General features: G+C 46.2%; 1 protein-coding gene and 1 non-coding gene across 4 annotated transcripts in view; one reads left to right on the forward strand and one right to left on the reverse strand.

The window, feature by feature from the left end:
* The window catches only part of DNAJA3 (DnaJ heat shock protein family (Hsp40) member A3), a 46283-nt gene that overhangs the window by 7436 nt on the left and 11732 nt on the right, over positions 1–27115 (forward strand). Inside the window, exons 3-12 of one of the 3 annotated variants that reach the window (XM_072835573.1) lie at positions 3948–4031; positions 4941–5141; positions 6396–6548; positions 14308–14455; positions 15521–15585; positions 17100–17228; positions 17720–17835; positions 19221–19318; positions 25154–25269; positions 25864–27098. In XM_072835573.1, the coding sequence (XP_072691674.1) occupies positions 3948–4031; positions 4941–5141; positions 6396–6548; positions 14308–14455; positions 15521–15585; positions 17100–17228; positions 17720–17835; positions 19221–19318; positions 25154–25257 (1098 nt within the window). In that variant the 3' untranslated portion in view covers positions 25258–25269; positions 25864–27098. Of the gene's footprint in view, positions 1–3947; positions 4032–4940; positions 5142–6395; positions 6549–14307; positions 14456–15520; positions 15586–17099; positions 17229–17719; positions 17836–19220; positions 19319–25153; positions 25270–25863; positions 27099–27115 lie in introns of those variants that run through there. The other 2 variants (XM_072835574.1, XM_072835575.1) reach the window with 2 other exon arrangements.
* Positions 7304–7408, reverse strand: LOC140639219 (U6 spliceosomal RNA). Its single transcript, XR_012036010.1, has one exon. It is a non-coding gene; the product is annotated as a U6 spliceosomal RNA (small nuclear RNA).

Raw genomic sequence — 27115 nt, forward strand, 5'->3', positions numbered from 1 at the left:
CATGAGTGCATGCATCTAGGAGGGGCAGAGAGAATCTCAAGCAGATTCCTCCCCGGGGGGGGGGGGGGGGGGATTCCTCCCTGAGCATAGAGTACAACATGGGGCTCAATCTCATGATCATGACCTGAGCCAAAACCAAGAGTTGGAGGCTCAACCGAGCCTCCTGGGCACCCTGTTTATTTCCACTTTTTTGCTATTATGAATAGTGCTGCTGGGAACATCCACATGCAGGTTTTATGTAGACCTATGTTTTCATTTCTCATGGGAATGTTCATATACTTAGGAGTGGGTCACATGATAACCCCATGTTAACCCCTTGAGGGACTACCGGACTATTGCAAAACGACCATACCATTTTACATTCCCACTATCAGGGGGTTCCTGCTTCTCCACATCCCCATCAACACTTGTTATTGTCTGTCCTTTTAATTACAGCCACTCTAGTGAGTGTGAGTTCGAGCCCCATGTTGGGTGTAGCAATTATTTAAAAATAATAAAATCTTTAATATTAAATAAAAAGAGAGAGTAGGGAACCACTCAGGTTTTTAGGTGTGGAAATAAAAAGATCAGGTAAAGCTGTGCAATTTAAAAGTGGACATTTTTAAAGTAGCCTTTATAGAGAAATTCTTGGGGTCATACCTTGATGAAAGCTTTGTGTGTATTGCATCATTCTCCTGATGGGCTTGGAAAGGTTATGACATACAACTAAGGCCCCATCAGTCAATATGTGTCATACAGGAGACTAAAATGCTATAAAAGATCTCTCTTTTCCTTAAGCTAATCTCATCAGTGTACTGTTATTTCTCCCTTGGCTTTGGGGACCAGCTTCGTGGTCCACATACTGGCTGTCCCTGGAGACCCTGCTTTGGGGTTAACACACAGCTTCTGGCACACTTCTACAAGCTGGTGTGAGGACCAACATCTCCAGAAGCAGATTGAGTTCTGAGGCTTCAGTGGAGCTGTATTCTGCAATGGCGGAGCTTCTCCTGGTGCTGCCTTTGTTCTGTCTCCCTGATTTTGGGGAGTGGGTGGATATTTCTGGCAATCTTCCAGCACCCTCCATCCTCCTGGAAACCAAAGTTGGGTAGCACATGAACAGTTTTTTTCTCTGTCAGCTAGTGACTTCTATTGCTTTCTTTTTCTACTGTGGAAGATTGAGAGCTCTTTGGACTCTTCTTGCAGAGAAAGGACTCTATGGGGTCATGATATCCAGCCTCAATTATTTGAAGGCTGCTTTGTAGAAGCAAAAGCAGAGAGTTAGGCTTACTCTAATGAAGTACTTTTTTATTTATTTTTATTTTTTTAAATTAATTAATGTTAAAGGTTTTATTTGTTTATTCATGAGAGACACAGAGGGGGGAGAAGCAGGCTCCATGCAAGGAGCCCGATGCAGGACTTGATCTGGGGAATCTGGGATCAGGCCCTGAACCAAAGGCAAGATGCTCAACTGCTGAGCCACCCAGGCATCCCTATTTTTTATTACTGTTTTTTAAAGATTTTATTTATTCATGAGAGAGACACAGAGAGAAAGGCAGAGACCTACGCATGATGGTGGGACTTGATCCCAGGATCACAACCTGAGCCAAAGGCAGATGCTCAACCACTGAACCACCCAGGCGTCCCTAATGAAGTAATTTTTTTAATTGATGAAGGCTGTTAGCCATGGGCCACTCCACCTTGGGTGGAAGTGAGTCACCCGTCACAGAAAATAATCCTGTTATGTTTCTCAGACTTGGATAATGTCCTGACATCCTTTTTTTTTTTTTTTTTTTTTTAAAGATTTTATTTATTTATTCATGAGAGACACAGAAAGAGAGAGAGGCAGAGACACAGGCAGAGGGAGAAGCAGGCTCCATGCAAGGAGCCCGACACAGGACTCGATCCGGGAATCCAGGATCACACCCTGAGCCAAAGGCAGACATTCAACCACTGAGCCAACCAGGCGTCCCCCCGCCCCTTTTTTTTTTTAATTGTGGTGGCTGTTTAAAAAAAATTTTTAAAGATTTATTTATTTATTTATGAATGAATGAATGATAGAAAGAGAGAGAGGCAGAGACACAGGAGGAGGGAGAAGCAGGCTCCATGCCGGGAGCCTGACATGGGACTTGATCCCGGGACTCCAGGATTGTGCCCTGGGCCAAAGGCAGGTGCTAAACCTCTGAGCCACCCAGCAGGGATCCCCTGTTTAAAAATTAATTAAAATGTACCCAAGCCCCTTTGAAAGCATATGAATCTCACATGATCATGTTTGTGTAAAATGAGACTGTTGTGTGTTGTGGTTGTACTTGTGTTTCCAGCATGGCCCTGTGATGTCTCCTAGTACTTTCTTGAATTTGAACCCTTTTGGGTCCTCATTTGGCACTTGGAGCCATGAATCCATTGTGTCTTCACTTGGCACAAATGTGCTGTTTACACATGATACCTCCCCTCGTTCCTTTCACCAAATCCATGGACACAGTACTTGTGGGCTCTGAGCTTTAATGCTTTGATGCTCTGTTTCACAGTCATCGTTCTGATAATTTTTTTTTAAAGATTTTATTTATTCATAGACACAGAGAGAGAGAGAGAGAGGCAGAGACACAGGGAGAGGGGGAAGCAGGCTCCATGCAGGGAGCCCAATGTGGGACTTGATCCCGAGTCTCCAGGATCACACCCAAGGCTGCAGGCGGCGCCAAACCGCTGCGCCACCAGGGCTGCCCGATAATTTTGGTTTTGGCTCTTCATTGAAAATTTAAACCTCCTGTCAGAACTTCTTAGATGCTCCCACCTCCTAAATATGTCCTCTGCTCCCTTCTGTGTTCTGATAATAGCTGATGTTGAATGTTACCATGTGCCACAACTTGTGCTCATTTTAGAATATGTGTTAATCTCATTTTATCCCTGCCAGTACCCTATGAAGTAGGTACCACTATTGTCATTTTACAGATGAGGAAGTTGTACTTAGTGACATTCTGCCAAAGGCCCCAGGGCTGGCGGACAGTGGATCTCGGCTCTCAGACCCTAAGGCCCTGCGCTTAACTTCCGGCACCCTGACTACAGCTGGCTGCTGGCAGTGTCAGAGCCACGTGGCTTCTCCACTCAGCTTTAGAATTCTGGGTGCCTCCTTTCCTCACATGAGGGGCCTGCAGGAAGCCAGACTTAGAAGGCGTCAGTAGCCTCAGCAAACACAGTGAACTGCCTACAATGTGCACAGCATTGCTCAGAGCAGCCGAAGGTCACCTTAGTTTTACAGCGGCTCAGCACACCTGTATGCTCTGGACAGCCAGGCGAGTTTTTTAATATTTAAACCTGTGTTTTGAACAGGCAGTATATTTCCTTTGTTCAGATTTTGAAAAGTACGAAGCAGTATTCAGTGGAAAGTCTCTCTGCTTTCCTTTTATTTATATCCCTCCTATTGCAATTAGTGTTACCTGTTTATTGTGTGTTCTTCCAGACTAGTTTATACAGCAGGTACATCTATTCTTTTAGTTTCTTCTCTTTTTACATAGATGGTAGTGCATCAGATACAGTTTTACACTGTTTTCATAAAGGTTCCCAACCTCTAAAGAATCAGTTTTTTTTTGTTAGACTGTTGTGGTTGAAAAATGTGTATATATCTCAGATTTGAAGAGACAGTTATATTGAAGTCTTAAACCTTGTTTTAAGAATTGTTGGTCGCAGGCAGCCTGGGTGGCTCAGTGGTTTAGTGCCACCTTCAGCCCAGGGTGTGATCCTGGAGACCTGGGATCAAGTCCCACGTCGGGCTCCCTGCATGGAGCCTGCTTCTCCCTCTGCCTGTGTCTCTGCCTCTCTCTATCTCTCTCATGAATAAATAAATAAAATCTTAAAAAAAAGAATCGGTCGCAAAATCTTAACTGCTATAAAAGAGGCGAGATTGTGACTATTGCTTGGGGTCCGGTGTTAGTAATCATTGTGTGTCCATAATAATTTACCATTTTCTCCTTTAGCTGGCCAAGAAATACCACCCGGACACAAATAAGGACGATCCCAAAGCCAAGGAGAAGTTCTCCCAGCTGGCAGAAGCCTACGAGGTAATGTGACCTACCTGTGTGTACAGCTGCCATCATTCAGCCACTTGTGTGGATCAGAGTGTGTGGCACAGGGTGGCTCAACACCAGATAACCTCAGTGAAGAAAAGATTCCCAGTCTCCCACTAGATCTCATTGGCATCTCAGTAGAAAACAGGATCTAGGGCAGCCCCGGATGGCTTGGCGGTTTAGCGCTGCTTTCAGCCCAGGGTGTGATCCTGGAGACCTGGGATCGAGTCCCATGTCGGGCTCCCTGCATGGAGCCTGCTTCTCCCTCTGCCTGTGTCTCTGCCTCTCTCTCTCTCTGTGTCTCTCATGAATAAATAAAGTAAAATCTTAAAAAAAAAAAAAAAAAAAAAAAAAGAAAACAGGATCTAATAATCTGCAGTAACAGAGCTCCCAGGTCATTTTAATTTATAGCTGGGTCTGGGAGCTCCCAGTTGGATTAATTAATCCTACCCTTATTTGATGACCCTCTGACCTAGGGCATCACTGTCTCATGGGGCTGGTGGGTGTTGTAAAATTAGAAGGCTGACTTTGAGGAATTTGAAATGTAATCAGAGGGATGAAGCACACACTTCTGGATGACTGCTAAGCCATTCCAGAGTGCCCTTCTTCCCAGACTTCAAGCATCTGAGGGGTTCAGGATACGTATTGTGTACCTGTCCTTTGTGTGTGTGTGCTCATCCCCTGAGCCGTTTGGGAATAAGTCACTGACCTCTTTAGTCTTCAGTCCTCCAGTGTGTATTTTCTAAGAACAAGAACTTTCTTTTGCATAACCACAGTGCATTTGTCAAAACCAGGAAATCTAATGTTGATACAATACCCTTATCTCTACCTGGTGTGCACCTGTGTCTGTATTCTGGGCTTTGGGAGATTCGGGAGTGCTTGACTCCTGGGCCTTTCCGGTAGGTGCTGAGTGACGAAGTGAAGAGGAAGCAGTATGATGCATACGGCTCTGCTGGCTTTGATCCTGGGGCCGGCAGCTCCGGACAGAGCTACTGGAAGGGAGGCCCCACTGTCGACCCAGAGGAGCTCTTCAGGAAGATCTTTGGGGAGTTCTCATCATCTTCTTTTGGAGATTTCCAGAGTGTATTCAATCAACCTCAGGAGGTAAGTTCCTTGTTTTGAAGAATCATTCACATTTTAGCTGCTCAGCATGAGGCAAACAGATTTTAGCAGTTTCTTTTTCTCAAAAAGTATAGCAGCTTCAGTGGAATGATCTGGAGGCTGCCATTTCGGTAGGAAATAATTCTATTATCATTTTTAAAATTATTTTAAGAAAAACCATGTAGGTAATATGTATAGATCCGTTTTAACTATATTTTTATAGTTGCTTAATTAGCCTAAGGCTAAGGGTCTTAGAGTCCATGAATAAGGCATAAGTATTTTACCTTCAGCCTGCTTCATTATTCTAGGAGAGCTCAATCCAGTAGGGAGACACGCCACATATTTATTTCCTAATAAGATGATTAGAGTTGAAGACGATTTGGGAGATACTGTATGATTTAAGTTACAATTGTGGATGTTTTCAGCTGTCTTTAAGGACTGTCCAAATACGTTTGTTGAAAGGCATATTTTCACTTAAACATTCTTTCTTAAAAATCCTGAGGAGTAGGGGGCAGAATCAGTGGAGTCCCACCCACTCTTACTAGGCAGAGTATGGGTAGGTAAAATAGTTCAAAAGTAAAGTAACTGAGTGAAGGGATGAATAGGTGGAATCCAGAGGATTTTTAGTGAAATTTCATAGTGAAAGTACTCTGATTTTATAACCATGGATATTTGTTCAGACTCCTAGGATATATACCACCAAGGGTGGACCTTAATGTAATCTATGGGCTTTGGATGATTATGATGTGTCCATATAGGTTCACCCTTGATTTAAAAAAATGTACATTCCAGTGAGTAATGCTGATAATGGAAGAGGCTGTGCATGTGTGGGACAGGGTAGGGGGTGTGTGGATGACCTCTGTGCCTCCTTCTCAATTTTGTAAAGATAAAACTGCCTTGGGGATCCCTGGGTGGCGCAGCAGTTTGGCGCCTGCCTTTGGCCCAGGGCGCGATCCTGGGGACCTGGGATCGAGTCCCACGTCGGGTTCCCGGTGCATGGAGCCTGCTTCTCCCTCTGCCTGTGTCTCTGCCTCTCTCTCTCTCTCTCTCTCTCTCTCTCTCTCTCTGTGTGACTATCATAAATAAATAAAAATTAAAAAAAAAAAGATAAAACTGCCTTAAAAAATAAAGTCTGCCTTAAAAGAAAAATTAGAATAATTGGAAACTACTGACCGTTGCCTTCCTTTACTTTTAAAGTAAGGATCACTTTGGTAATTATCAAAAGAAAGATGTCAGGCTGTCCTCTGATTTCTTTAGTACATCATGGAGTTGACGTTTAATCAAGCTGCCAAGGGGGTCAACAAGGAGTTCACTGTGAACATCACTGACACCTGCGAGCGCTGTGACGGCAAAGGGAATGAGCCTGGCACCAAGATGCAGAATTGCCACTACTGTGGTGGCTCCGGCATGGTAAGAGCAAGTCAGAGTCCCACCCCCACCCCTCCCCTGGGGTCTCTCACCTCTGGCCCGCCTACACCCCTCGCCATCCTTTTTTCTCTGCTTCCATGGATAGTTACCCGGCAGTAATTAGTGCTCTGAGAGTCCGTAACTAGTGGGACTATTTTATTTATATCCTTCTTTTTCCATGAGTGCTCTGTCTTGGCCAGCGATCCTGTGCTATCTTCTCTGAAATACGCTTTGGGATATTTTGGCAATTTGGAATCATAATGGGGAGAGAGAGGCTAAAATTTTGCTTGCTGTATAATCATTTTTTCTTTTATGTTTTGGTAAATTTTTTTATATATTATAGACTTACAGAACAGTATAAAGAGTCACTCCCTTACTTCTTACCCAGATCACCAATTGTTAATATTGTGTCCCATTTGCTTTGTCATCTGTGTTGTGTATTTTCAAAGAACAGGAATGTTCTCTTATTTAACTCCAGTACAGTTGTCGAATGAGGAGATTTGGGCAGTCTGGGTGGCTCAGCGGTTTAGCGCCGCCTTCAGCCCAGGGCGTGATCCTGGAGACCCGGGATCGAGTCCCACGTTGGGCTCCCTGCATGGAGCCTGCCTCTCCCTCTGCCTCTCTTTCTCTCTGTGTCTCTCATGAGTAAATAAATAAAATTAAAAAAAAAATTATTTAAAAAAATGAGATTTAATGTTGATATAATAACATAATGTTGATATAATACCATTATCACATTTTTTCTTCTTTCTTTTTTTAAAAATATGGAACGCTTCACGAATTTGCATGTTATCCTTGTGTAGGGGCCATGCTAACTATATTGTTCCAATTTTTGTATATGTACTAAATACTAAATTTAGTACATATACTAAAGGCAAACACTCAAATTTTTTTCAATTGTCCTTATAGTGTCCTTTTTTTCCTGGTCCAGGATCCAATTGGGATCTTGCATCATATTTGGTTGTCATATCTTGTGTCTCCTTTAATCTCAAATAGTTTCTCAGCTTTTCTTTTTCTTTGTGACTTTGACAGTTTTAGGACTATAGGTTAGCTATTTTGGAGAATGCCCCTTATTTGGGGGTTCATCTGATATTTTCTCATGATAAGATTCAGATTACATGTTTTTTCCTTAAGATTTTAGGGACACCTGGGTGGCTCAGCCGTTTAGCGTCTGCCTTTGGTCCAGGGCGTGATCCCGCAGTCTCGGGATCAAGTCCCACGTCAGGCTCTCTACATGAAACCTGCTTCTCCTCCCTCTGCTTGTGTCTCTGCCTTCTTTTTTGTGTGTGTGTGTTTCTCATGAAAAAATAAATAAAATCTTTAAAAAAAAATAAAAATAAAAGATTTTATTTCGTCATGAGAGACAGAGAGAGGCAGAGACACAGGCAGAGGGAGAAGCAGGCTCCATGTAGGGACCCCGACATGGGACTTGATCCCAGGTCTCCAGGATCACGCACTGGGCTGAAGGTGGCGTTAAACTGCTGAGCCACCCACGCTGCCCTAGATTACGTGTTTTTGGTGAAACACCATGTCCCTTTCTGGTGGATCATGTCAGGAGTCATAAGGTGTCAGTTTGTCTTGTTAGTGGTGATGTGACATTTGATCACTAGTAATTAGTTATGGTGGTGTCCATCAGGTTTCTTAGTAAATTAGTAAAGTTACTAATTTTCTCTTTGAAATTAGGAAGTTGTTTTGAGGTACCCTAACACTCTATAAATACCGGGTTCCTCATCAAACTTTCACCCAATAGTTGTGGGATCCATTGATCTTTCTTGACAGTTAGTTATTATTGGACAGTTGCAAGATGGTAATTTTCTGATCCCAGCATCCCTCTACTTTTATGAGTTGACATTCTCCTGAAAGGAAGCACTTTCTCTTCTCCATTTATGTATTTACTATTTATTTATAGCAGTGTGAACTTATGTATTTTTATTTTATTCACTGGGCTATAATCAGTTTACTTACTGCTTTCAGTATTCAGGTTGTTCTTGGCCTGTGGAGTCCCTTTTAGCTGGCTTGTGTATACTTTTGACAGGTCCCCATCATTCTTTGAGCACTTCCTATTACAGTAAGATGTTCTAGACTCAACTTGTGCTTTTCCTGCCACAGGAGGGAAGACCTGGTTAATTTTAGTGTCTCCTGGGATTTATAAACTAAGACCTGTGCTCTGGGTTTGCTCACCATGTCTGAGGTTTTGCTCCTTCTATGCCCTCCCACATACTAGGCGAGGGGAAAATGTGTGCGTGCCTGTGTGTGTGCAAGCACGTGTGCATGCACATGTATATATCCCCATATCTGTACTTCTTTTCATATTATTCACATACACACCTATCCCTCCACCTGCCATTGCTCTGACAAACCAGTGAGTTCAACCTGATAATTCCACTTCCAGCCCAACACCACAAAGTTCGTCTAGTTTTCTGCCTTGAAATCTTTTTCTGATGAAGAGAAGTCTGGCTTTGATTATCTGCAGTATATTTACTCATTTGCTCAACCCTGTAACACAAAAAGTAGTTGCAGAATTGTCACTCAGACAACTGTGAAGAATAGTCCTAGTTACTGGAATTTGACATTTAGAAATCTTTTCATTTTTTGATTGAAGGTATATAGTTAAAATACTCCAGAGTTAATTGAGTCACTTGTTTCTCTTCCTCTTCACTATGATTATATCTCTATATATTTAGTTATAGTCAGGTTTTCATTGATTATGATTATATTCCATTAAGATGGATTCCTGTTCAAGGGATCTGAGAAGTTCACTACCACCCACCTTTAAAATCGGTCATTGTGGGCACCCAGGTGGCTCAGCGGTTTAGTGCCGCCTTCGGCCCAGGGTTGGATCTCTGCCTCTCTCTCTCTCTCTCTCTCTCTCTCTCATTAATAAATAAAATCTTAAAAAAAAAATCGGTCATTGTGTATGTATGCTAGTGTGGGACAGAAGTTGTCTTTGAGTACAGAAAAGTTGTTAAAAAGTAAAAGTCCCTGATAATCTCACCCACTCTACCAATTTTAAGTTTGTTTTTCTCCAGTTGTTGACTAGGAACATCATGTTGATTAGGAACGTCATTTTGGCGAGGCACCTGGGTGGCTCAGTTAGTTGGGCATTCAACTCTTGATTTCATCTCAGGTCACAGGTGCAGGGTCCTGTGATTGAGCCCTACTTTGGGCTCCGTGCTCAGCAGGGAGTCTGCTTGAGATTCTCTCTCCCTCTGCTTCTCTCCCCACTCAAGCATGCATGCACACAAGCTCTCTCTCTCTTTCTCCAAAATAAATAATTAAAAAAAGGAATGTCATTTTTGTTTCATGTTGGTTTTCAAATAGGTAATGTATGCAAACCATTAAAAATTCAGTGGGTACAAATTGTAAATAGTGTGAAATAAGTGTCTCTCCCATTCTCAGCTGTTAACCTTTGTGTTTCCACTCCTCAGAAGCATCCCCTGTCCTCCTATATGCATGCAGGCACACACACTTTTTTTTTTTTATAAGTTTTTTTTTTTTTAATTTATTTATTCAGAGAGAGAGACTGAGAGGCAGAGACACAGGCAGAGGGAGAAGCGGGCTCCATGCAGGGAGCCCGATGCGGGACTCGATCCCGGGTCTGCAGGATCAGACCCCGGGCCGCAGGCGGTGCTAAACCGCTGCGCCACCGGGGAGGCCCCTTTTTTTTTTTTTTTTAAATAGAATACAGAAAGTATAGAATACAGAAAGTAGAATACAGTTAGCTCTGTTTGTACTTTAGTATTTTGTTTCTCCTTCCCAGTATATTTGGCAAACACTGCATACACAGCTGCCCTGGTCTGCATGGCTACAGCACTCCTTCACAGATGTGCCGTCATTTACCTAGCCAGGCCCCCATTGATGTGCACTCAGAGTGCCCTCATCTTGTGCTGGTATAGACACTGAGTACCTCTGCATGGCTTGATTTCTCATGTTTATTTTGCATTTGTCAAGTGTGAGGGTGAACATCTTGAAGATGTTGAGGGCCAGTTTTCCTTTATGTCTGTTCAGTCTTTTCCTTCTCACTGGCTAATTGATCTTATTCTGAGGCATTTGTAGAAGCTCTTTATGAATTGAGTAAGTTAGTTCTTCATCAATGATTTGAATTGTGTTTTCTAATTTGTCATATGATTTTTTTAAAAGATTTTATTTATTTATTCATGAGAGGCAGAGACATAGGCAGAGGGAGGAGAAGCAGTCTCCATGCAGGAGCTGGATGTGGGACTTGATCCCGGAACTCTGGGATCACATCCTGAGCAAAAGGTAGACACTGAACTGAGCCACCCAGGCGTCCCTTGTCATGATCTTTTAATGATTTTACTGGTATGTGTGTAATTTTCAACAGTTGAGGATCATACATGCAGTTTTTCCTCACTTTTCATGTATTGTAAGTATTTTTCCATGATTTTGAATATTTCTAAACATTATTTTTGATGGCCAGGTAAGAGTCCACTGATGAGTGTATCCAAAGTTTTACCTGCAAATACTCCTGTTGAGAAAAGGACCAGCTTGTAGCTCAGTGTGCAGTTGAACAGACAGTCCTCCAGAGGGCGCTTTTGGGGAACGCGTGCATTCCTGTGGCTACAGCGTTGGGAGCTAAGTTCCTGCCACTGGTTCGTTTCTCTCCCACTTCTAAGGTCCTTTCTCCAGTGCCCTGAATTGCTGTAACTTCTTTTTAAAAAATTTCTTCTGAAGAGATTGAGATAAGGTAGTAAAGCTGAAGTGTATTTCTTTCAAAACGTGATGTTTAAGACTAGGAAAAAATATTTGCAACCCGTTTGTTAAAGGATTAGTATTCCTAATATGTAAAGAGCTCATTTAGAGTAATGGGGGAAAGACCAGCAGCTCATCAGGAAAACTGTTTGGTGAACATCTCTCACCAGCAGTCAAGAGAACTGCAAGTGGAAATAAGAATATGCTTTTGGCTTGCCCTCCAGAGTGACAGGCATTTCAAAGATGGGCGCAGTCTGTGCCAACGAACCTGTGGGACATGAGCGTGTACACACCTTGACAGTGGAAGTGGAAAGCACTCTTGCTTTTGGGAGTGGCAGTTGGAAGAGCTATTAGGACCTCATGTGTGCATCTCTGTGGGGAGCTACCCGATAGATCACATTCATGACATAACGTGTACAGGGTGTCCCTTGCAGTCTCGTCTATAATAGTGAAGTGTCAGTGACCACCAGGAGTGAGTTGTCTGAAAAATTGTGGTGCATCCAGGTAACGGGATGCCGTACACTGGTGAGAAATGCTTTCTGAGATCATTTAATTATAAAAACCAAAACAAACGCTTTAGCACCATGTGTGTAGTGCTGCCTTGGGTGACTGAAAACTCGTAATGTATAAATAGATGGCTTACAGTGTGTGTCCAGATAAAGTGGGATACACAAGGATATCACCATAGCCATGCCTCTAAGGTGGGCACTTGGAGCAACTAGGGGTCAGGAGTTGGGGGAAGACACTTAACTTTTCACTGTACCTCCTTTTTTTACTTTAGAATTTTGTACCATGTGCAAGTAAATACAACACATAAGTTTTTAAATATGATGCAATTTAAATTTAAAAAATTTAAACGGGATCCCTGGGTGGCGCAGCGGTTTGGCGCCTGCCTTTGGCCCAGGCGTGATCCTGGAGACCCAGGATCGAGTCCCACGTCGGGCTCCCGGTGCATGGAGCCCGCTTCTCCCTCTGCCTGTGTCTCTGCCTCTCTCTCTGTCTCTGTGTAACTATCATAAATAATAAATAAAAATTTAAAAAAATTTAAACATAATAACTATTTGTCCCAGAAATTCTACCTTTGGGGATCTGTCTTAAAGTAGAGGCATCAGACCTAGTGGGTGTATGTGTAGAGGTTTTTTTCTGTAGCATTGAAACATAAGTATTATTTTTAAAGATTTTTATTTTTTGAGGGGGGAGGGGAGAGTGCATACGCACAACAGCACCAGAGCAGGGAGGGGGAGAAGTAGATTCCCTGCTGATCAAGGAGCCCCACGCAGGGGCAGCCCGGGTGGCTCAGCGGTTTAGCACCGCCTTCAGCCCGGGGTGTGATCCTGGAGACCCCGGATCGAGTCCCATGTCAGGCTCCCTGCATGGAGCCTGCTTCTTCCTCTGCCTGTGTCTGTGCTTCTCTCTCTGTGTGTGTCTCTCATGAATAAATAAAATCTTAAAAAAGTGGGGGGGATCCCTGGGTGTCTCAGCAGTTAGCGCCTGCCTTTGGCCCAGGGCGTGATCCTGGAGACCCGGGATCAAGTCCCACGTCAGGCTCCCGGCATGGAGCCTGCTTCTCCCTCTTCCTGTGTCTCTGCTTCTCTCTCTCTCTCTCTCTCTCTCTCTCTCTCTCTGTCTATCATAAATAAGTAAATCTTTTAAAAAAAAAGAAAAAAAAAGGAAAAATAAAAAATAAAATAAAATAAAAAGGAGCCCTATCCAGGGCTCAAACCCAGAACCTGGGGATTATGACCTGAGCCAAAGGCAGATGCTTCACCAACTGAGCCACCCAAGTGCCCCTTGAAACATAAGTATTAAGATGGAAAAAGAAATCTATATATATGTATCTGCCTGGAGGAATGGTCATGATGTATCATTAAAATGAAAAGTTGGGGCAGCCCTGGTGGCTTAGTGGTTTAGCACGACCTTCAGCCCAGGGTGTAATCCTGGAGACCCGGATCGAGTCCCACATCAGGCTCCCTGCATGGAGCCTGCTTCTTCCTCTACCTGTGCCTCTGCCTCTCTCTCTCTTTGTGTCTCCACGAATAAATAAATAAAATCTTAAAAAAAAATAAGATGAAAAGTTGCAGAACAGTATGTATAATATAGTCTCATAATGAAATTTCCACCTTGAAAGAAACCTTTTTTTGTGGAGACAGATCGAGTTGTAGAAAGTATCTCTCAAACTGAACTTGGGAGTCCAGGCAGGGAGAGATTAATGACATTTTCCTTATGTATTTCTGTCTTTTGATTTGCCACAACAAGCATGTATTTGATAATGTAAAAAAAAAAAAACAGTAGAAAGACATTAGGTTAAACAAAAAAGTAACCAGTTTTTCATTCATAGTGCCATGTAAGGAGCTGGTGAGAGAGGCCACAACCCCTAACCACCTGCTGTGGGAGGGGCTGGGGGCTGGGAGGCTCCTGAAGGATGGGGGTGCACAGGGAGAGAAAGGGAGGAGCAGCATGAGCAGCACCAGTGCCAGCGAAGGGGGCTTTGTGCCTCCTTGCTCCCGGGGCACCAGTGCTGGGGGCCGGGGGCAGTGGGGAGGACCCTGGCCAGGTCATTGGTTAGCCCAGCCTGGCTCTTCCCATTTGGCCATGAGGGTACAGTGAGGTCCGTGCGACTCCCCCCTTGGACAGGGCAGTAGTGACCTCGGAGACCAGATGGGCTGCTCTGGGTTCAGGGATTACACCCAGTTGTCACTCTCCTCTCTGTTTTCTCAGCTGTCACTATCGCAATGAAGAGGGGCAGTACTCTTTTTAAGATGTATTTGCTCAGCTCCCGGGGGTTTCAGGAACCTCTGCAGAGAGGCACTATGTCATTTTCCAGGCATATACAGTCAGCTTGGTGATTTGGAGTTCAGAAGTCAGTGTGCTCCAGAAGAGCAGATTGACAGTCTGAGCCCCCGCCCCTGTGCTCTCAGGTGGCGTGTTTTGTGCCTGTTCACACACAACGTGAGTCTGATGAGCTGTTTCCCTGCTGTACGTTGTGCCACCAGAGGCTTGGCCATTAGTTTACCTGTATGCTTAAGGGTTTCATTTTTCTTCTCTTTATCAGGAAACCATAAATACAGGCCCTTTTGTGATGCGCTCCACATGTCGGAGATGTGGGGGTCGAGGCTCCATCATCACGTCCCCCTGCGTGGTGTGCAGAGGAGCAGGACAAGCCAAGCAGAAGAAGAAAGTGATGATACCCGTACCTGCCGGTTGGTCCTGGGCTCTTCCACAAACCAGGGGCTGGGAGAGCTGAGGCCCTGGTTTCCTTGTCATTGGGCTCTTGTGGTTAAGGGACTCAGCCCCCAACTGGAGGGCGTGCTAGGATCTCCTTGGATTTTCCTCTTTGCACTAGTTTTCCTTACAGTCTACCCTCGCATGCCACATTTTGCAGAAATGACCTGGCATGCCTCCCCTGTTTCTTCGTGGCGCTCCTCCACCTTCAGTGGACGAGGCCAGCGTCGTTCCCCACTGCCAGCCCAGTCTGCACCCCACTTCTCCTCCTGGCCCCGACGGCAGCCTGTGACTGCTCTCCCAAGCTGGCTTTCTCCATGCATGGAGCCTGCTTCTTCCTCTGCCTGTGGGCAGAAGTAATCACGTCACTCACCCTGAAAGCCATGTGGTGACTCCTGGCGCAAAGAAATGCCTCCAGTCTCAGCCCCAGCTGGCGTCTTCAGCCTCCCTTCTTGTTAGTCTCCCCTGGTTGCCTTCCTGACTTTGTTGTAGCTCCTTGAACAGGCTGTAATGCCTTCCAGGACAGAGCCTCGGCATATGCCACTCCGTGTCTGAAGCTCGCTTTCCACCTTCTTTTCAGAGGCTGACCTCTCAGAGCTCCCAGCTCGAGTGTCACTTCCCCAGGGCAGCCGTAGAATATCTGTGTCCTTTCCTTCTGAGAATGTGTCCCTCTTCGCAATGATGTGTTTGTTAGTGTAATTATTTGGTCAATAACTGTCTCCTCTACCAGACTCTGAACTCCCCAAGAGACTACAAGGACTGGTAGGAGCAGGGGTCCAGGAAACTTGGGTAAATGAATAGAACGTGCTTTTGTTTGGTTATCAGTTACTGTATTTGCACCTTGGAAGGGTTATACTTATTGGATGTGCTGTGGATAATTGTGTTGCTCATTAACAGGCATGAGTAAAAAACAAAACAAAACAAAACAAAAAAAACAGGCATGAGTAAGGAAGTCAGTGGTTTGTACATGGATCTAGGGCAGAAAATTCTTTGGGAGGTCCCGAAATAATTCTCCCCTTTTGAACTTTTGTTCTTCCTTCTAGGAGTCGAGGATGGGCAGACTGTACGGATGCCTGTAGGAAAAAGGGAAATTTTCATCACATTCAGGGTAGGTGCTGTGCTTGTACAGCCTCTCTGCGGCCCTTGCCTTCCGGGAGGGGATACGGCTCAGTCTTCTCGTTGGACAGAAGTTGCACTTCATGGGAGCCTGTCTGGCCATCTGTTTCTAAGGGCAACAGTGGCCAACTCTGTGGGGTTGTTAAACACCTGTCACGTTAAACCTTTGTGCTGGGTCTGGACAGAACAACGTTCCCACGAAAATATAGAACACCTTTCCTCGTGTTTTTAATTTACATATTGAATTGTTTGTGGGGATAGCAAGTGCCAGAGGTACAGTTTTATATACTGTGTGCAGGGACAGACTAGTTTACTGATACGGGGGGATTGTGAGGGAGGGAGTGCCCTTTGCCTGCAGCCCCTCCAGGTACATCCCTAAGGAGAAAGCCACACAGGTGCAGCAAGCGGAAATCACAGGCTGCAAGCAAGATACCTTCACTCATAATAGCAAGACTCTGATAGAAGCCTGCTGCCCTGGGAGAAGAGCGTAGCTGAGTGAACCACATGATGGCCAGAGTGCCTCAGAGCAGTCAGAGGAAGAAAGCAGAGCCACATGTGTCATGTGTCAGCATGACACATTTCGAGACTCCTCAGTTGCCAGTGAGGGAAAGAAAGCAGATTGCAAGCAGATGCAGGGAGGAAGCCTGTCTGTACACAGCTTACATATGAGATGGTGTTACGTGTTATTTGAGGACAAGTGTGTATATGTGGGAATGGTAACTACTACATCCAGCATGGCAGTCACTGGAGGAGCCGGGACCCTTCACCATGTCCTGATGTCTTGTTACCTCAGCTGGGTTGTGGGCACTCTGTGTGTGTGTGATGTTATTTGCCTGTTCATGTGTATGTGAAATATCGCATAATGTAAACAAAGATAAAAATACTGTAAAGTGTGAATTGCTAGACCAGGGGATCAAAACAAAGGCAGCCTGCTAGAAGTCAGGCTTTATGACGGGCTCAGTAGGGGCTCCAGACCCCAACCCCAAGTGATAATAGACAAGAACACAAGGAGGGGACATCACTGCAAGGCAGGGAGTGTCTTTGAAACCCAAAGGGTAGATCATTCCAGCATTGCCTGACTGTCTTGAGGGAGTTTGTACCAAATATATGTTTGGAAAATAAACTGTTTGCCTTTGTAGAAGTACTAGTCTGTTTCTTCAAACCTTCCAGTAGAGTAAGATTTTTGTTGTTAATGTTCAAAAAGCCGATTTTACTTTTTTGTCAGTTGGAAGGCTTGATCTGAGACTGACACTCTTGCATCGCAGTATAGAAATGGATCTGTGATAGATCCATTACAGTATAGAAATGATGTGTAATTGTTGGAGCCGGGGTCCTGTCCTGCTTCTTTGGTCAGAATACATTCTCTCTCGGTACTATGCTCTTCACACAGAAGCAGTGTAACCATGATGCATGCCAGGGCCTGTGCCCAGGCTGCTGAGATGTGGGACTGTTGTCCAGTCTCAGGACTTCTCTGTGCATAACTGTATCTCTCCTGCTTGGCCCTAGGTGCAGAAAAGCCCTGTGTTCCGGAGGGACGGTGCAGACATCCACTCCGACCTCTTTATTTCCATAGCTCAGGCTATTCTTGGAGGGACAGCCAGAGCGCAGGGCCTGTACGAGACAATTAACGTGACGGTAAGAGGGCAAGGATATCTTTGCCAGTCTTGCACTTCATTGCTTTTTTCTGAAATGGGGTTGAGAAGTGGCCAGAAACTTTGAACAAGCAGCATGTTGGGGACTCAAAGGTCTGGGGGAGGTAGGAAGAAGGTCAGGCCATTCCTTGGGTTCACACCACAGACTGGGCCTTGACTGTGAAATTGCTAGGGAAGGCAATCCTGGGTCGTGTCTACTCCTCTGTGGGCACCAGGCAGTATGCGCCTGTCCCTGTCTTGGCTTTGCCTCCTCCCAGCTCTTGCTCTTCATGCTCCCTTTCTCCTCCTTGTGGGCTCACCTCCCCAAACTGCCCACAAGTCCCCTTCACAGGCTCCGCTTTAGGTGGACTTGGGTTTAGCCGGTTTGTATAGAAACCTGAATGGCAGTTTTTGCCTAGGAGTAAGTGTGTAGTGAAATGTTTCTATTTGAGCAACTGGAGACCAAGGCAAACCACAGATTTCCTTTCTTTATAGATACCCCCTGGGATTCAGTCAGACCAGAAGATTCGGATGAGTGGGAAGGGCATCCCTCGGATTAACAGCTACGGCTATGGAGATCACTACATTCACATCAAGATAAGAGTTCCAAAGTGCGTGCCCACGTAGCCATGGTGAGGTCCGCCCGATCTCCGCACCTTCCCCACCCAGCAGGACCCAGTTGAGGGCTTTTTTACCTGCCAGGCCCTGTGCTGAGCCCCCCCGGCCTGGGCCTGCTGTCTGCTGCTGTGAGCACTGAGGCTTGTGCACGCTTGTGGTACTTCCTCCCTCTAGTCAGGTGTGTCCTGCCGAGTGCCCCCTTGCAGATTGGGCATAATAAAAAGTCAATCTCGTTAGCTGCTAGGAAATTGAGTAATACATAGGGCACACGTAGCTGTAGCCGCTGCTGTTGTTGTTATTTCTGCTCTCAAGGCACTGGGGCTCTGCTGGGAGAGACAGATCTGTGACTGAATCATGGCACATGATGTCTGTGTCATCTGGGAGAAAGGTCCGAGCGGAGTGCTGTGCGTCCGACCCTACTGGGCAGGACCGGCTTTCCAACACTCCGTTTAGTTAACTTCCTACATAGAATGTTTGTAAGAGCCCCTCCCCCCTTTAAAGTAAACTATTTAGCATTTATGAAAGCTGTTTAAAAACAACTTAGAGTGGGGTGCCTGGATGGCACAGTCAGTGAAGCATCTGCCTTTGACTCTGGTCATGATCCCAGGGTCCTGGGATTGAGCCCTGTGTCGGGTTCTCTGCTCAGTGGGGAGCCTGTTTCTCCCTCTCCCTCTCAGCTGCCCCTGCTTGTGCTTTCTCGCTATCAAATAAAATCTTTAAAAAACAAAAAAACTTAGTGTATTTTAGGAACTTTTCTTCTTTCCTAACATTGTGTTAGTTTTCAGGTGTACAACGATTCAGTAATCTGATAGATTATATGGTACTCACCTTGATGAGCATAGTTTCCATTTTCTTTTTCTTAAGATTTTATTTATTTGAGAGAGAGTGAGCATGAGGAAGGAAGGGCAGAGGGAGAAGCAGGCTCCCTGCTGAGCAGGGATCCTGACTTGGGGCTCAATCTCAGGACTCTGGGATCATGACTTGAGCCAAAGGCAGACGCTTAACTGACTGAGCCACCTAGGCGTCCCAGTTTCCATTTTCTTGATTGAAACTTTGAGGATAGGGATACCTGGGTGGCTCAGTGGTTGAGTGTCTGCCTTCTGCTCAGGGGTGATCCCAGAGTTCCGGGATCAAGTCCCACATCAGGCTCCCTGCGAGGAGCCTGCCTCTCCTTCTGCCTGTGTCTCTCATGAATAAATAAATAAAATCTTAAGGAAAAAAAAGAAAAGAAACTGTGAGAGTATGGCTCTTAGTCTCAGGGTGTGTGTGCCTGCCAAGTCAGGGGCCCCACATTTCCCACATACTGATAGACGAAATGGCCAAGCCCATCATTTAAAGCGCTGCCTTGAGGAAACACTCAACTGTGTTTGGTCCACAGGAGACTGACAAGCCGGCAGCAGAGCCTGATCCTAAGCTATGCCGAAGATGAGACCGATGTGGAGGGGACGGTGAATGGTGTCACCAACACAAGCACGGGTAAGATGACATGGTGGCATGTAGAAGTCCTCTCAGTCCTTGGAGGACGCACAGTTCAGAAACATGTTGGGGTTTCCACATGGTGGGGGGCGTGGTAGAAAGAGGGGACCTGTGAGCTAGGAAGAGCTGAATGCCAACCGTTCCAGAGTAAAGCCACCCTAATTTACTCTGTGTGTGCTGAGGTCAGGAGGTCAGAGAGCACTAGCATGCCTCCAGCCAGAGAGCAGCTATATGTCTCCAAGAGCTGCTCTTAGAGTTCGAGTTCTATCCATGGTTCTGCCACCTGCCTTGTGACCTTGGGTACATCCTGGTAAGACACTCATTGTAGCAGCTTGAGAAGATGGATCTGTAGGCTTTCTGCAGTCCTGACCCAGAATGCCTCACTGAGACCTCAGAGCATGTTGTAAACAGTATAAAAAGTCTATCACATGACCATAGATCTGCCTGTGTTCAGCAGGTCTGACTCTGAATTTGTCTGGCCATGAGCAAATGCCTCATTCACCCAGATCTCCAGTGTCATGCTCTATCTGGGACTGTATTTACATATTAGTGATTTGATTTCAAAATGCCAGCAGGCAGGAGCTTTGGTGATGGACACCATGGCCGTGGCACCTCTTCCTGTGGGAGGTGGGGGTGCACTGCAAAAGAGATGCTGGTCCGTTGTTGGTCGGGCTCCTGCTCGAGTGGGGACAGGCTGTGTGGATGCACTGGCTTCAGCTGCCCATGCTTCCTCCTCGTTGCCTTGTTGTGTTTTTGTTTGGGTCCCATGTCCTCAGAGCCTGAATGGTCAGTTGAAGCAGGTGGTAGGAGTTTCCCAGTGAGGTAGAGGGCTTGGTCTGGGAGCCCAGGTTTGGCGGTCCCAGCAATAACAGCCTCTGCATAGAATTTGTTGAGCTGCGTGGAGTCCAGAGACTAAGTCCACTGTGTAAATGCATCTACCACAACTCCTGTCTGTAGCCTGACCAAACGTGGAATGGTTTGGTGCCTGGACTTTTATATTCTTGAACTAAAACCAAGTGGGACTAGCTCTTTCATGTAGTTCCACTTGTGCTCCTCTACCGTCTTCCTGGACTGCAAATGTTCCAAGTTACCTAGCATGGGAGACTTGCTTTACAGACACCCCAGCTTTCCTCCTCTCCCCACGTACAGAGGAGCTTGACATCTGCCTGAGTGAGCCTACGGAGGTGACGTAGGTCTCGTTCACTATATTAGAACACTGGTGTTTTTGTAAACTCCTTTCTGGTAGTTTAAATTGAGAGTTGTCCTTCTGACCCTCGTGATTTTCTCGGTTCTTTGTCCTGGTAGCTAGTTCCCTTTCCTTTTGTTTAGCCAGGATTTATTGGGAACCTCTTGTGTGTCAGACACTTTGCTACTTCTTCCTTTTAAATTTCTGTTGACATAATTTTGCTGAGTGTAGCTTAACTTTAATATATGCATTGAATACATTTCTGAAAGTTGTTTATGGGATCCCTGGGTGGCGCAGCGGTTTGGCGCCTGCCTTTGGCCCAGGGCGCGATCCTGGAGACCCGGGATCGAATCCCACATCGGGCTCTCGGTGCATGGAGCCTGCTTCTCCCTCTGCCTGTGTCTCTGCCTCTCTCTCTCTCTCTGTGTGTGACTATCATAAATAAATAAAAATTAAAAAAAAAAATTAAAAAAAAAAAAATGAAAGTTGTTTATACGGTAAAGTAGGTATGCCAAATTATTTTTCCTTTCCCACTCACTTTCATTGTTATTTCAGAGTTGTATTCCAGTGGGAAAATTGCCTCCCATCCATAAATTTTTATTTATTTTTATTTTTAAAAGTATTTTATTTATTCATTTGGGACAGAGAGAAAAAGAGCGAGTGCATGCACAAGCGCGGCGGGGTGGGGGGAGCGGGGGGTTGCTGACAAGAGTCATTACAGATAAAATTCCTGGGCATCTTTGCTTTCCTTAGGGGAAGGGGCACCTGGAAGGCATTTGGGATAGATACAATTACACAGGAAACTGACCTGAAGTTTTGGGGGGATTTGATGTCTCTTGCTTATTTTTGGTCCCTGATGCAGCTGGTGAAAACCTTAATGGCTGGCCCTAGCTTATCTCCCAGCCTGTGATCTAGAAAGTCCAGAAAGACACAGTGTGCTTAGGGACTCTCAGTGCTTAGGGCTAAGCAGCAAGACATGAGGAATCAGGGCACTCTGATGCTACTGCGGGACTTTTTGAGTTAAAGGCAGAGTGGTTCATTGTGTTTCTGGGTCATCGTTAGTTCTTGGTGACAACACACATACATCCATTTAACTGTAGGGGTAGAAACCAGTCCCGGAGCTCAGTATTTGGGGATCCCGCTCAGTATTTGGGGATCCCACCTGCTGTTTGTCTTCTCTGGTGTAGTTGATGGTGTTGACCTTTACAGAGGGTGGAGGCAGAAGAAGATGAAGGGAAAGACATTTTAATATAACGAGAGGTACTCTGCTGACTCAGCTGTGTGTGTAGACAGGGAGTCAGGCTGTGAGTATAGACCTGCACCTCCACCTGTAGGGTGACCTGGTCCTCAGAAATCAGATCCTGGAGTCCTGTTGGCCTCTGTTTCTTCAAACATAAGTTCATTTAGTGTCCGTCATGTGTTAAGAGGTGCCGTGCAGAGACAAGGCCCCTGCCTTCATCTGTTTACAAATAACGGGAGAAGATGGCAAGCACTGAACTCTAGATACATGCCAGACCCTCCTCATAACACTAGGAGTTTGTGCCCATGGAGAAAACACTTTGGCCCAAAAACATGGCACATATTCATGGGATGAGTATTACCTATTATTCTTCTCCTGGCATCACCTTACAAACAGCCATCAGGCAGTTCCGACTTGGAATCCCTGCCTGTACTAAGCTGACATGTTTCTTCTCTGAATCCCTCTGCACTAAGCTGACATGTTTCTTCTCTGAATCCCTCAGCACCTCATATAGCACCTGGTGCAAGGCTGGCTCACAGTAAAGGTTGGCTGAGTTTTTTTTAATTCATTTTCCTAACCATCGGATGGGAGATGCTTTGAGAGGGATGGGAGTTGTAGGCCTGTCTCAGGAAAGAGACCTATGGCCTCGGGTTTGGCCTCTGTGTGTGTCGGCTGAGCAGCCATCTGGCTGTGGTCACTTCTGAAGGTGTAGACTTGGAAATGCTTGTGTAGTACCCATTCGGCCAGAGTGGGCTTCTACCACGGGCATTTCCTCTCTATTCTGAAGGCAAAACTCACATACTGGCTGTGTTTGAAGAAGCTTTGGAAGCAAAGTGTCCATGTTTGTATCCCATCCTAAAACCTAAATGCACCTGAATGTCCCTCCTCCTGCCCCGGGCAAGAAAAGCAGCGTATTGATAGACTTTGTGATCTTTGTGCATAGTTTATTCCTGACATTTGGTTCAGAATTTTATTTTTTATTTTTTTTAATTTATTTTTTTTTAAGATTTATTTATTTGTTTATTCATGGAGACAGAGAGAATGAGAGAGAGAGGCAGAGAACACAGGCAGAGGGAGAAGCAGGCTCCATGCTGGGAGCCCGATGTGGTACTTGATCCCGGGTCTCCGGGATCATGCCCTGGACGGAAGGCGGCGCTAAACCAATGAGCCACCTGGGCTGCCCTGGTTCAGAATTTTAAATTCAGTGCTTATATCCTTTGATACCCCTGCCAGTAAACCTTCTTCCTGAGGGAGACCGTAGTCCTTTTATCCAAATTTAAAATAGAGTCAAGGGGACACCTGGGTGGCTCAGTGGTTGAGTGCCTGCCTTTGGCCCAGGGCATGATCCTGGAGTCCCAGGATCGAGTGCTGCATCGGGCTCCCTCCATGGAGCCTGTTTCTCCCTCTGCCTGTGTCTTTGCCCCTCTCTCTGTGTGTGTGTGTGTGTCTCTCATGAATAAATAAATAAAAGCTTTAAAAAAATAAAATAGAGATGAGAGGGTGTTCCTGGTAGTAGGGGGTGAGAATTTCTAGGTGTGTCTGTTTTGTAGTTTTATTTTTTTGTTGTGAACCATGAACCAGTTAATGAGGTACTTATTCTGGGGACTTTGGCCACCTTAGCTCAAATACCTGTCGCCCTGGTGCATAACTGCTTCCTGCCTTCTAGGTGATGAAGACAGCAGAGTTGGGGGAGGAGGGTGACAGCAATCCAAGTGTTTCTGTGCCCTATCATGACTGGTAGCTAACAGCTTGGGTTCTGATGTCTGCTGATACAGGGCCCCTCTCTGCTGTTGTTATCTGTAAAGCCTTATGTAAATCACTTCCCCTCCCCAGGCCTCAGCAGTAGCATCTGTAAGTTGGGAATGATAACTGCACCCATCATAGGGTGATCATGTAGGGAAGGCATCTGACACGGTACTTGGCAGAAGCTCCATCAGCTCTAACTCATAATGACGGTGCACACATGCAAAGATTTGTTATCCTGAACAAGAACATGATGAAATTCAGCATTTGTGCTCTCCTTTGTGTCTGAGGAGGCCTGTGAGTGAAGGGAAATTTCTGGTTTATGGGTTGCTGTGGAGCAACTTACTTAAGTTTTTGTTACTTAAGTCTTTATGTAAGAACGGGATGTGAAGGACTAAGGGAAGGCACACATGGCCTTGTCATCTATGGAAGTGGGCACCTTTGCTATGGTGATTGTGCAGTGCCCAGGTCCTTCACTGGGAGCCCTGGGAGTCGGGGATCAACCTGGGTATCTTGGCTTTGGTGATTGCTCAGACCTTGGTTAGCACATCTTGTTTGGGCCCACTGTTCTCTCTCTGAAGACATTCTGGAGCTTTGAGGCCGTGCCAGGTCCACAGGACTACCCAGGGGGCTGAACCTGGGATGACTTTACCCACCCCTGTTCGGGGTCTGGTACCCAGAGCTTTGGCCTCTTACTGACTGAGATCTTGGGGACCATGACCATTATTACTGTGCTATGTGCTGTACTTTGCATATGCATCCTAGCATGTTAACAACGTGCCCTGCAATTTAAAATACTGAGTACTGGTGTGTAGTCTAGCTCGTGGCAGAAGCTTGTCCTGCCTCCCTAGTGTTTGGCAGATCTTGAAAAGGATGTGTTTATGAAGCAGACTTGATCTCCATAGTCTTTGCCTGGAGAGCAGCTTCCCTTTGTCCAGAGCATCTGGGCTCAGATGGTCTTAATGTGGAGGCTGCCCACTGACATCCAGGGTCCCCCACTATCATTGTTACAGGTTAGAAGAAGCGCACATGACATGGGATTCCACAAGGTGGCGAGTCCCCTCCCTGAATATCCCAGAGATGTTAGGTGCACACGTATGGAGCATGGAAGCTGATTAGTTGGTCTTGGCATGTGTTCTTCACCTTCTTACAGTCATTAAGAGCTTGGGTTCTGGACCCGTCTCTTTGGGTTTGAACTCTGTTCTCCCTCCCACCTGCCAGCTGTGTAACCTTAGGCAAACTACCTAACATCTCTGCATTCGTGTTTTGTGTTTTTTACTTTTTTAATCTGTGAAATATACTGGTAAAGGATTGAATGAACTACCGTGAAATCTGTGTGGCTTGGCCTGGAAGGCATCTGGCACTTGGCAGTTGTGACAGTTGTTACAATAGAGATAGCTGGTCATCGTCCCTCTCTCTGTCTTGTTGCCCTGTTGTGGACCAGTGACTCGAGGAGCAGTTGGGACACTATAGCACCAAGTGGCCTGTTTGCTTCAGTCACAGGCCTGAAGCCAGCCTGGGAGTGGTCCCTTCCCTCTCAGGGTGGTGCTTGGTGGCTTCTGGAGCCACCAGCCTCTGGGTGGCCAGGTGTGGGGAGGTGGGGCCAGGGATGGGACTCCTGGAGGTGGCGCCCTTGACCCCAGTTCTTTCTGCTGTTTGTGCCCAGGTGGCAGGACCATGGATAGCTCCGCAAGAGGCAAGGCTAGGCCTGAGGCTGGGGAGGACAAGGAGGGATTCCTTTCCAAACTTAAGAAAATGTTTACCTCCTGATACCCAGCCGAGGTAGGAAAACCCTGAGGTTTCTTCCCCTTTGCTTCCTGGTGAACTAATCCCTGTTTTCCCTCATTTTAACAAACATTGTACCCCCCCTTCCCCTACTCCCAGGCTTGGAAGAGGTGCCAGTCTGGGTGTGGCGCATCTGGCTCCACTCAGGACCAGGCCTCCCGGTCCATGCAGATGCCCGCCTCAGGGCAAGGTGGCAGCGTCAGCCGGCAGTGCTGGGCCCAACCAAACCGCCTTCTGTCCACTTCCTAGAGAGCTTACACAGGGGGCTGCCTCACAGCCCTCCTTCTACCAGCTTCCAGGGGACTGCGGCCCACAGTGGTGGGAACCAGGCTACTCATGGTCATAGAGGGCAAGTCGTAGCAGAGCACCCCAATCTTCTAACTCATGGCCTGCCTGGGAGGCTTAGGGTCACCTCAGGGCTGCTGGGAGTCACACTTGCTCACTGTGGTGTTGGACTGGATTTTACTTGTTCTGGTCCCTGGTGACTGGGACCCCTGATGCAGCTTCTTCCCAGGGATGACAAAGGCTCACCCACAGGGCGTCTTCATCCTGGGATGGTAGTGAAACGTAACCACTTGTGTCTTGGCTCAGGAAAACGGTCCACTGGAAACTAGGCTGGGAGCAGCAGCCCCTCCTCGTGGCCAGGGCACCGGAAGGATTCCAGAACAGCAGCACTGAGCCCCTGCCTGCAGAGGCCCTGGACTGCCTTGGCAACAGCGAAACCATGTGACAACACACCTCCCCATGGAGTGGTCATGGGGGACAGCCCCTGGCAGTACGGTGTGGCGCACAGGAGGGGTGGTGGAAGCTTCCTGTCTGTGGGTAGGTACCTAGGCCTCTTCTGGCTCAGGCAGAGTAAAACAACTGGACACTTCTTGCAGAGCTAAAACTCTAATTTGGACTCAAATATGGAGATCTTAGTTAAAGAATTAAAGGCCATGCTTACAGCTTAAAAATGAAGCCTTAAGCTACACTGAGTCATGAACTGATTAATTTCCCTCTCAGCAAACCTCCGGGAGGTTCTGGAATATTCGCCTTCCCTGCCAGGTTGTCTTTTTGAGGAACCTGGGGCCTGCACGCCCCATTGCATCATCCATCCCTCAGCAGGGATACCCTCTCCTCTTCCTGGAGGCTAATTCCCAAAGATCCCAAGCAGCTGAGACATCGGCATCTTGGGGGCTGCAGAGGCATGTACTAAGGGCCTTCTTGGAGATGCCATTCCTGCCCATGTGGGCCATGATCCTTATCAGGATGGATGGTCCTTGCTTCTACCCTGTATGGAGTGGCCTCTCGTACCTGACGGTTGAGTTCTGTTGTTCTAAGCCAGGCATTGAATGGGGCTCCTGCCTTTCTGCTGGACCACAGGTGGTCACAGCTGCAGCCTGGGCCCAGCAGGCTACCAGCTTGTTAACCCAGAGCCCTCCCCCCTCTGCCTGCCAGGGGCTTGGTTCTCACCACCCACCCTGTTGACCTCTGTTTTCAGAAGTGTGTGTAAATTATTCACTGCTGAGAATCATTGTCTTTTGTATAAATGTTTGTTCAGAAAAGGAAAGCACAGTCTGAACAGTTGAAAGGTTCACCGTCCAGCCAGAGTAAAACACACTGTCCCCCCAGCCTCAGCTTGTAGGATGTGCGGGCTCCATGTGTTTCCAGATCCTTCCACTGTGGTAAGACAGGCTAATGGAGAAAACTTAGGAATGGTTTCCTTTTTGTTTTCCTTCATAATTTACTAAAATAAAGCATCTATAACTGTCTGATCTAAGAATGTAAAATGATTCCATATTGATGTAAATAAGATTACTGCAAAAAGATATTTAAAGCATAAATTGTGGTCATTTTTTTC

This window comes from Canis lupus, chromosome 8, assembly GCF_048164855.1.
Source record: "Canis lupus baileyi chromosome 8, mCanLup2.hap1, whole genome shotgun sequence".
NCBI classification, from domain to species: Eukaryota; Metazoa; Chordata; class Mammalia; order Carnivora; family Canidae; genus Canis; species Canis lupus.